The sequence below is a fragment of the Monomorium pharaonis genome, unplaced genomic scaffold (assembly GCF_013373865.1).
Source record: "Monomorium pharaonis isolate MP-MQ-018 unplaced genomic scaffold, ASM1337386v2 scaffold_316, whole genome shotgun sequence".
Lineage (NCBI taxonomy): Eukaryota > Metazoa > Arthropoda > Insecta > Hymenoptera > Formicidae > Monomorium > Monomorium pharaonis.
Window position 1 is genome coordinate 9075 of NW_023415600.1, and position 11460 is coordinate 20534.

Here is an 11460-nt window from a genome sequence, read left to right on the forward strand (position 1 = left end):
AGTTAAATGCGTCAATTCTCGAACTGGCAAAATTTTAATTAATTAAATTTAGTTGGAAAATTTTGTCAAGTCAACAATATTTTTTTCTCAAGTGTACAGATCGGAGACTCGATATCAATTTCTTTTTTTGCAAAATTAAAATTGTGCAATTAATTACACAAATTACAGAACAATGGCGGCCTCTGACAAGTCTCAGACAAGTCTCTGAATAAGTTATTGTGCCGTCAGTTTATCGCATTAATCAAGGGAAATCGATTTATACTTGCAGTCCATGTCGATGTCGCGGACTTCTACGTAACCATCTCCACAGAATATTGAATTGTATACATGTATATAGCTTAAATTGGAATTTAGAAATTACGTTACTTTCCCAGTTCTTCGCGTAACTATCGTATAGATCTTTATCTATCGTAGAACCAGTCTCGCCGGCTTCTACGCTACTAATGAACAAAACTTTCCTCTTGCTTTTTTAAACAATACTCTCTCGCTGCTAAACTTCGTAACGAACTTCGGCAATCGCTTTATCCCGTAGACGAGAGGGTGGCTGTGTATTAAGAGACTTTTGCGAATACCGAAGGAATGTGGGGGTACACGGGGAAAGACTTGCGCACGGAAACGGAAATACCTTTTGAAGCTTTAAATGCTGAGGGAACGGTGCGGGTCTAAAAAAGGAGTGAGCAGAAGGCATATCGCACTTGTTTGTTTGCAAATAAATTTCATTTCAGCAAAGGTACATATAAAGCGTTTGATTGAGAATCTTTATTACTGGATCTATTAATCTGCTGATATAAAAATGTGTATAATAAACGTTTTAAGTGACAATTTTCAAATACATACATCGTAAGATTTTTCTTATTGTTATTATGTAATACATCACTTTTACTTTTAATATATTTTTTAAATATGTGATTACACACACACACAAAACTCGAAATAAAATCTCTGCTTTTATAAATTGTAAAAATTTCCTTTGTTAACCTTATTTCAATTGGCTTTAAATTAGAGTAATTTGTCGTGAATTTTCAATAATTAAATAATTTTGTAGCTTGAAAGACGACGTTTCAAATTGAAACCGATAAAGTGGACGACATCTTTTGTATACATAATGAAGAATTTCACGAGTTAATATTGTCTTTCTAACTTGACGAATACAATATAAACGGCGAATGAGAGTATTCCCTAAGGATGTTCACATTTTCTGCCGACTAGAAAACTTGTAGAGCACAAATTATTTTAATCTGATTTTAGAAACATGTTTTGTATTTTACTACTTAACATATTTGCATATTTTCAAACTATTACGTGTATATATATATATATGTGTGTGTGTGTGTGTGTGTGTGTGTGTGTGTGTGTGTGTGTGTGTGTGTGTGTGTGTGTGTGTGTGTGTGTGTGTATTTTATGTTGACGAAAGTAAAACTTATTTTTATAGTATTTTCATTGATATAAATTCTTTATATGCATCCATGTGAAGAAATTATATATACATAAAAGAATATAGTCTATAATCTTTTTAAAAAATTATTGTCACCGATGTGAAGATAATTAATATGCTTCGCGCGTTAAATAAAGATAATTGTTTTAAAAGGTCAGATTAGAACAAGAATAGATATTATCATTTTCTAAATTACATTTCTAAAATACATTTCTGAAATCTTTCAGAACAAACGCATCTTGAATCTCTCCACGGTCTTTGCATCATAAAGCTCTTCGTTATTCGCGCATATCTTGTTAGCGAGAGAATCACGTACGGCCGCCGTCGGCGTTCGTTAATTGCCGTAATTGCAATAATTAATTCGATTCATTCCCAGCTGCGTCTGATTAATTCGGTCCCTTCGCTCTCTGCACGCAGCCATTCGTTCCAGCCGGTGCGTCATCGTCATAAACGTGCTTCGAAATTTCGTCGTTCAGAAATGAGGAAAATGCTGCAACGCACTTCCGTTTGAACATTTTTTCACCATTGCATTACATATGGATTTATACGCGAGATCAGAAAGTACCAGTTAGAAGAAATTAAAATTTAATGTAAAATATTAAATATCTGTAATCTTGGAATTTTTTGCGCTTTCACGTACATATTTACGTAATATTATGTGAAAACAAAATAATTTCTTCGATTGCGATACACGAAAAGATAATGATTTTTACATTGAATTGCTAATACATGAAGGCTAGTGTAAATTTTCAGCACGACATAACACATTATTTACAAATAATCTTGCACGGCAATGAAAGAAATTCTTCGCGGGACACACTGCATCGACGATTGTGTGTTAGACGTTACCGCATTGGTCGCTGCGTTTTTTTATTCCCATGCCATTCAACTTGACTTTTGCCGCGTGTGAACACTTTCACCGCAATGAATGCTCGGAAAGCGCGGCAGGACGATCCGGTATTACGAAAGTGCAGTCGATAGTGCACTTGGCGCCGCACGCATGAATACATCGCATACAAAGTTTATCGCGCAACAATAAATAGAAATTGCAAAAAAAATATTATTTAAATTGGTGAATGTGACTTTAATTCCACGAATAAGATTTATGGGAAAAAACATCGTCGAGATTTAATATTTAATTTATTTTACAATTAGCAATTAAAAATATATATTAATACGAACTTACGTACACTGATAGAAAAATGTGTTGTATTTATTACTATAATTGCATAGTAAAATAATTATTGTTAGAAATATTGTTTATATAGTAATTATTATTATAACATTAGAATAATAACAATATGTTATACTTTAAAGCTGCATAATTTATAGTACAATTTTTTCATAATTCGCATCACTATACGTATACGGTTTATTATTACTAATATTATTGTAATAATTTAATGATATTCATGACTATAATTATTCTACTATAAAATTATAGTTACAAATGTCACTTTTTTTCATATCAGTGTCTTTCATGAAAAGCGCTTTTTTAAAATTTCGTTTAAACGAGTTGTAAACGTTAAACGTAATGAAAGATGTAAATAAATAAAGATTTAAATTTCTGGTTTTATTATTTTAATTTGTCTGAATTTCTCGTCAACATTTTGGCGGAAATTATGTGTTTCTTCTTTTACGGATATGTAATTATGAACGTCGAAATGGAGCACTTGTACGTGCTGCGGATAAATAATTCCAATTCAGTTTGTAATGCGTGCGTTCGCGCTTTATTCACTCCAAACATTAAACGAAGTAGATAACGGAATCATTGAACGCGCAATTAATTTGCGTAGATCGATGAATTTAATATCATCGCTGCTAAATAATGGCTCATCGTTTAAAATATTAAACACATAACTTTTCAACATGTGAATGCTAATGTAAGAGCCTTACGTAGGATCGCTAATATTGGGGTATACGATTGAATTTTGCGTTAATATTTTATAATCAAGCTCGGGATTGTATTGCGCCATATTTTCACGAAAATGGTACATGATTATAACCGAATCTAATGCATTCATAGGTATTACGAGTGACACTATGATATGTTATGTACGCATTAATGTTCCAATCTATGAAACTCGGAATAAGCTTATATTTACGGAGAAAATATCAAACTGTTCGATGCGTTTACAAATAATGTATTTATCTTCAATTTACGATAATTACTGTACTTTGTTAATACAGTATTTTCGTGATATCGTTTGTGTTCGAACAATTCCTTCAACAATTCATGTCACTAATGCGACCATTTATCTCTTTCACGACCGTTGAGGATCTGCATGCTACTTTTGTTAAGTATCAATCTACTAACAACGGTGTAGAACGCATGGTTATGAAACCAGGCCAGCTTTGTAGTGCGACACCCTTTCTCCGAAAATACGAGGGTACTCAAATGTCAGGTTGCAACAAAGCTGCGGAAAATAATTGGACGCAAAATTGGCGAAAATACAGCGTGGCTGACCTCGTGACAAAACTGATCTTGATAAATAAAGCGTTTAGTGTTACATACTTGCCACTTAGGGCCAATTTCACCAACAACACAAACCGCGATTAGTTGAAATTAAACTTCGATTACGCTTCTAATCCTTGATATTAGATTTCACCAAGAGCAATTAATCAAGTTTAAAAATGATCGACGTTTAAGAATTAACTGACCAATTTTGGTCGGTTAACGAGCTTAAACCGCGATCGCGACTGCAAGCATTGTAATATCAGTGATATATTTAATATATATAAAAAATCCCAGTGATATATTTTAAATACAAATAAGGATGCAAAGAGCGAACGTGCTAGCTTTTGAAGATAATGATGATGAGGATGAGTTTGTTGTTCGTCGACCGAGGTGGATACGAGACAGAGAAGATCACTTCCACAACCTAGATGATACAGATTTTGTAATGAGGTTTCGATTGTCAAAACGAACAGTGCTGTCTGTTTTGGAGACGATCGAAAATCAACTCGAATTTCGAACAGACAAGTAAGTAAAAGCCATTTTCCTCACAGTAAAGAGTACAAGATACTTGTATTTGGAGGTTACGTATGTGGGTAGTTACCTTTGATTTTGGCTTTTATCTTTGTTTTATTTTATTTAATTAATTTCTTTTAACAAAGTTTTGTTTCAAGTTGCAAAAATATTATTAAAAATCTATTTTTTCAGAAATAATTGTGTGTCTCCTATTAATCAACTACTGTGTGCCCTCCGTTTCTATGCCACTGGATGTTACCAAACAACTGCTGCAGATTTATGTGGTTTCAGCACTTCTACTGCTCATAGAATTGTGCACAGGGTCAGTTGTGCTATAGCTTCTTTGCGACCCCTTCATGTTCTTTTTCCTGAGACACCTTCTCAAATCCGCAAGACACAAATGGAATTTTACAATAAAGCGAGATTTCCAAGAGTTATTGGTGCAATAGACTGCACCCATGTTAAGTTCATAAAGTCACCAGGTATTAATATCTCTTCTATGTACTTTTTTATCATAGTATATATATTATCATAGTTATATATATCATAGTTAGTATATATGTATATGTTTTAAATTTTAGGTGGTGGAAATGCGGAGGTTTTCCGCAATAGAAAAGGATACTTCTCATTAAATGTCCAGGCTATTTGCAATGCAAATTTGGAGTTTACGGATATTGTTGCAAGATGGCCAGGCAGCACACATGACTCCCATATTTTCAATAACTGCTATCGGAAAGCTATGTATCAACAAAGAAGATACGGTAATGCTGTGCTTGTTGGAGATGGAGGGTACGCATGTACGAGTTACATGATGACTCCACTGGATCAATGTAATACAGCTGCTGAACATTTATATAATGAATCTCAAATTCGAACAAGGAATTCCATTGAGAGACTGTTCGGTGTATGGAAAAGACGTTTCCCAGTTATGGCTCTTGGATTACGAGTCAGTGTGAAGAATTCTTTTCCTATAATTATAGCCACAGTTGTACTCCACAATATTGCTCGACGTGCTGGAGAAGATGTTCCTCCTGACGATCATGAGATAATACTACCTGCCCCTTGGGACATTCTCCTAGCTGAAGGCAACATTGATGAAAATTATTTAATCAATCTTCAATGCCGCTTAGATAGGCCTAGACAAAGAGAAAATCCCAATCATCGAGAACGCCGTGCTCTTGTCGATAACTATTTTGAGAAGTAAGTTTTAGCAAAATGTAATATTATATTCTATTGTATTATTATATTGTTTTGTTGCTTTCTTTATCGTATAATTTTTATCTTTCCAGACTGGCAAATAGAAGCTAAAAGCTATTAGGGTGCGAGAGATATTGAACGAAAATAAAGTCTTTATTCAATTCAAATACTCTTACATATAGTATAATAAAAAAAGGAAGGTGGCAAGAAGAAAAGCTGTGCACAATATAATAGAAAATTAAAAAATATTGTAATGACATTAGTTTGTATAATAAATGACTTTAAACATAAAATTCTTGAAATGCATATAACATAACATAAGATAAATCATCACAAAATGTAATAAAAAAAATGTAATACATGCAATTACATTTATTATTACATTAACAAACGCGATACTCTTAGACAACTAGAATATATCACTAACTGTAAGTTTTTACTTGGAAAATTTGTTAGACAACTTTGAAAATTAGAAGAATCTTTGGTGTACTTGAATGTGCATTTCCAAGTTTTTTAGATAAAAACTTAATACATTCAATTTAAATTGCACTTAGTTACAAAAAATATATATAGAGACTAAAAACATACAATAAAAAGAGAAGTCTCAAATGAACTCAATATGAAATTAAATTATACATTCAAGCGCAAGTGGCTTTTAAAAGTAAAACATATAATGCACACAATATATGCAATTCACAGTCCATGTTCTCTCTTCAGTGTTTCTTCATCTTTTGCATTTCTTCTCGAAGCATTTCAGTACGCAGTTTCTCTTGCTCTGTTTTCTCAATTCCTTGTTTTAATTTTTCTTGTTCTTGTTTTTCTTGCAACGCCAGAATTCTCAGTGTTATTTCATGTTGTTCTGTTGCTTGCTCATTGCTGGCAATCAATGTCTTTATTTTTGTGTGGGCAAGTACATCTCCCTCTGACTGTTTAAGGATTGGCCTCCTTCGACTAGTTGAATACTTTTTAGATTTAATAGTAGGGGTGGATACTGTGGAACAAGACGTAATTTCTGTTGAATTGGCTGAAGAGGTGGAGCATGGTACTTGTGTGTTTTCTTTTAAAATGTCTTCAGAATCAGCGACATATTCAATTGGTATATTTATGATGTTCAAATCTTGATTTTGACGAAGAACAGAGGCTCTAGGTGTTTTGAGCATTGATGGTGTATAGGTCGACCAATCGCCATTTAAAGTATCCTGGAATAAAGCAGTGTATTTATTTAGTACAAAACTATAGAATAAATAATGACAGAAAAATGTTTCACAGCAATTTAGACCAGCTCATACACTTAAAAAATGTTCCATGTATGGTTGAAATAAAATCTTATAATCGAGGAGAAACAAAATAGCCACAAATTTACCTCAGGGATATTTTCTACTTCGTCATGAGTAATATCAGTATCTTCATCATTTTCTTTAGAGACTGTAAAGAAATTAATACAATTTGTGAGAGATTTAGATTAATGCTTCCATTTATAAAAGTGTGAGAGATATCCTACAAATTGCAAAATGTAGACAAGAATAATAAGTAATGTCGTAAATTTTTACCTGAGATAGTAGGTCCATCATTGTCAAAGGTATTCATAAAACCTTGAACATTGGGTCGAATCAATGTAATGACTCTTTCCAGAGTTGGATCTTCTTTAAATTTCTTTGGTGGCCCGCCTCCTAGAGCAAGAGAATTGGTGATTAGAAGTTTACCCATGCTAAAATGCACTTAGAATTTATGATTTTAATATGCAACCTACCTGTGGCAAAAATGCTTTGATTTTGTTGCGTCATAACAAATTTAGCTTTTTTCTTTAAGTTTTCCCACAGGTTTTTAAGCACCTGCGATTCCCTATCTATGAACGTAGAACTTGCATTAAATTCTGAAGCAATTTTCATCCACTCTTCATTTTTGGCACGAGTGCTGAGAGCATCAGTCTTTTTGCACTCTACAATATTGTAGTGCTTAGAAACTATGTCAATTAAATTATTTTTTTCCGCAGGTTGAAATGTTGGATCTCTTTTACGCTTGACACTTATAGAAATTGAACTAGACATTTTTTCCGGTAAGGGTATTCACTTTTACTATGCACGCCAATATTAGGTTATGTCCATATATTTGCGACGTTGTCGGTGCTCGTTTAGCCTTAAACTTCGATTTACTAAACTAGAGTTAATTGCGTTACTGTAAAACCGGTGAAACTCGATCGATCATAATCGAGATTAAAATCTTCGTTTATGTAAAACAAAGTTTTACTAATCGCCGATTACAAAATATTTGGTGAAATTGGCCCTTAACTGGCGAATGGCACGCGCGCAAAATTTCTAACCGCTTCTTGATGCTAATTTCCATGCACCAGGGTTAAATGGGGCCATGTCGTAACACGAATTTTGTATAAAGTCCTTACAGCTCTTTTATTGCACTGTCTTTATCAAAATGCTTGATTGTCAAATATAAGATTTGCTCGTAATAATAATCATAATAATATTGATATTGCGGTTTATTTCATATTTGCAATTAACGCATAGATTATTTGCAAAAACTTTAATTCTAGTCTACAAAACTTTTTAATTCTAGTCTACACAAGAAAAATTTATATGTGAAATTATTATATTCTGGAATTTTATTTAATTGTTAATTGTTACATTTTAAAACTTCAAAATTTTGTCTATCTCTCCCGTTTTGCATTTCTTAAAAATATATGTATATTTTTCTGTGAAAATTTTTCTGAATTTGATAATTTGATATATATTGATATTATATTGTATGTAACTTTTATAATACATTATACGATTATTTTAAAAATAATATACTATTACAAAAAATATTTTTATTATATTTAATCATTAAAATTAAACAAGCATTATTTAGCGCAATGGAATATTTTCATCTTTATAGAAAACATGTATTTTTAAATTTAAAAAATATAAGTTTGTCTTGTACATAATTTTTGTTTTTTATTACATATTTAGAAAAATTTATATTTGAAAAGTCGGATTTTATCTTTAATCGGTGAGTTTCAAGGCGCATTTCCTCTTAGACTTTTTATTGAATTTGCACGGAAATGTTTCTGACATTGATTTTATTCAATTTTAAATGCCGTCAGTTTATCGCATTATCATATTACGTGATTTACATCATACATTTAAATCGATTTTCTAAATATTTAACTTTCAAGTTCTATCGTGCTAAATGCATAATTTTTTTAAACTTAATTATTAAAAAATTGTGATGTTTGCAAGGTTATGAAACATATGATATATTTTTCATCATAAAAGAGTTAAAATGAATTAATTGCATTTTGCGCAAATGTGTCGAGTGAATATAAATTTATACTGATATCAATTCTCTGCGCATTATTTTGTCAAAGAAGAATAGAAAATATGAGGGAGAAAAGCCGTGGAAAGTTTAGTAGAATGTGTTACTGGAAAATCTATCAAGCAACTTGGTTCCGTCCGTAAAAATATGTAAACTCTATCTCGCGTTTACACGTTCTTGGTGAGCTCTCTTTTTTTTCGTCCATGTTCTTTTTTAATTTCTTGCGAAACGTTCTAAAGCGACAAGTGGAACAAATTAAATTATTCCATCACTATGCTCTTTGGCAATATCTCGGGTGTTTTCTTCCAACAAATGGTAGCTTTTATATTTTCTTTTATTAATTTTTTGCGTCGTTTCGCAGTACACAGAATGCGGTCAAGAATTACTAGCTTCGTCGCCTTTAAAGTATAAAATGACAATTTTATTCGATATTCAAGACTTTCTTTTAATTGACAAATTATAATATTATTAATATTAGGACAGTTGATTAGCAGCATTAAACTTTCGAATCATGTTTGATTTTGGGAAAAATGGAGGGTGAGGAAAGGACAATACGGTTGGGGAAAGCTGATATAATGTGAAACCTCGAACCTCGTAACTGCATCCCGTGGTTACGCAATAACTTTAGCCCGTAACGATCTGGTTCTCTAATCGTCACGATAATGGCGCGGCGACACATCCGGAGCTTAACGACCGTGTAAACGGGCGTCCACGTTGTCAAGTGCCGTGTTTTAAGCAGGCGGATCACGCTCGTGAGCGAGCTGGCGCGCTCGCAGCTGTGCCACGCGTGTTACCGAATGACAAAACATATAGTGCCGCCGAACCGATGAAGGATGTATCCATGCGACACGGTATTTTCATGCAGGACAATACGTCGTGCAGCTCGGGCAGCTGAGTCCTGATCACAAAAAATATCTTTCCATATTCCGAATGCCCTTGAAATATTCAGTAACATGGATTTTACATGGATTGACGTGTTCCACAAAGTTCCATTTTTTTAACGATACAATCATGATCGATATATTTGGTGTCAAGGCATTTAATCTCCATGTTGCGCCGACGAAAAAATAAATTTATCTTTATTAGATGAATATCTAAATGTTCTTTTTTATTAAACAGGATTTTATAGCAATTATAATGTTGAATAATATTTTTAATTAGCATATAAATATAGAACCATTATATATTACAGCGACAGTTTTAATATAATCAATATAAGAATAAAATTTCCAAAGTATTTCCAAAGTATATATATAATATTGTTAATATTATGTATTAATATTTATTATTATAATATTTATTATATTAATTAGTATCTACAGTTATTAATAATATCCTTTCTTATAAAACATTTCAAAAATTATTTTTTGATATTATATATAATTCTCTTGTATTATATATAATTCTCTTATGAGAATGTGTACTAGTATTGATGATTCTAAATCAATCATAAGAGGATTGTTTTAAATTGATTAAAAAATTTAGTATTTACAAAAGTGAACGGATTTAAAAAATAATTGTAAACATCTTCTTTTAATAGTTTATTAAGCGACTACGATATATTTAAAAAGACATGAAAACGAGGGCAACTGAATAACTAAAGTGGACGTTCGCGATAAAGATAAACTTGAAACTTCTATTACGAATCTTGATAAAACCAATTTAGTTAAAATAAATTAATTTAACAGATGAGCCACCGTGCTAAGAATATGAGATAGTACCATAAAGAAAGATATCTTGAAAAAAGAACTATGCTAAAAGTAAATTTGATTCGCGCGTCGAGAGGTGTTCTTATCGATTTTGACTTCGCAACGATGTAGATACCATTTGAAACTTCGAAGCCTCTTTGCTGTTGAATGTTGTGTTTGCGCAGAATATTATCATAATGGGAAAAACTTGTAAGTCGCCATGCACCATAAATGCGGAGGGAAATCATCGTCGATCTTTACAGCAACCAGGAAGGATCCTTGAAGGATCGCGCAGAAGTCGCACAATGCTGCCGACAGGGTTTCGTGAAATTACTTACTTACTGTCGGAAGACAACCACGTTTTGTCGTTCTCATAGAGATTCTTATAGAGATCTCAGTGATCGTTAATCATGCCACTATTTACGTGCTGTCAACCGCAAAACACTTGAGCGAATAACGAAAAATCTCTTTTGCGAAATACCCTACGCGAAAAATATATCTCCGCAACTGATCTGTAATATATAATGTATTAAATTGATGATTGATACCGAGGGAATTGTAATACATGATATATCGACGTGCAGGTTTATCTCTTTGGAAAAATCGTTTAAAGTACGGGACTTCATTCATTCATCTTTGAATTTATTCTACTAAAACTGAAGTTGTTTCACATATGTCGCATTGCAAGTTATAGATATTTAATCCTGTTTTATAAATAAATTCATATTTATTTCAATTGTTTTTGAAAACATGTTTTCAAAAATTGCAAGCAATTTGTAGTTTTGTACTTTTTTTCATGTATATAATTTTTTAATTTTACGAGAAAAACGAATTACAAATAAGAATTTTAAAGACAGTTT

At 32.3% G+C, this 11460-nt stretch overlaps 2 protein-coding genes across 2 annotated transcripts; one reads left to right on the forward strand and one right to left on the reverse strand.

Annotated features, from left to right (window-relative positions):
* The first annotated feature begins 2734 nt into the window (after positions 1-2734).
* Positions 2735-5891, forward strand: LOC118644209 (putative nuclease HARBI1). Its single transcript, XM_036294559.1, has 4 exons — positions 2735-4418; positions 4599-4888; positions 4988-5606; positions 5696-5891. Exons 1-4 carry the CDS (start codon positions 4213-4215, stop codon positions 5712-5714), a joined length of 1134 nt encoding a protein of 377 aa, XP_036150452.1. The 5' UTR covers positions 2735-4212; the 3' UTR covers positions 5715-5891.
* On the reverse strand, positions 5738-8134 carry LOC118648247 (myb/SANT-like DNA-binding domain-containing protein 3). Its single transcript, XM_036294561.1, has 4 exons — positions 7354-8134; positions 7154-7273; positions 6967-7028; positions 5738-6802 (listed from the first exon to the last, which is right to left on the reverse strand). Exons 1-4 carry the CDS (start codon positions 7649-7651, stop codon positions 6317-6319), a joined length of 966 nt encoding a protein of 321 aa, XP_036150454.1. The 5' UTR covers positions 7652-8134; the 3' UTR covers positions 5738-6316.
* Positions 8135-11460: the final 3326 nt, after the last annotated feature.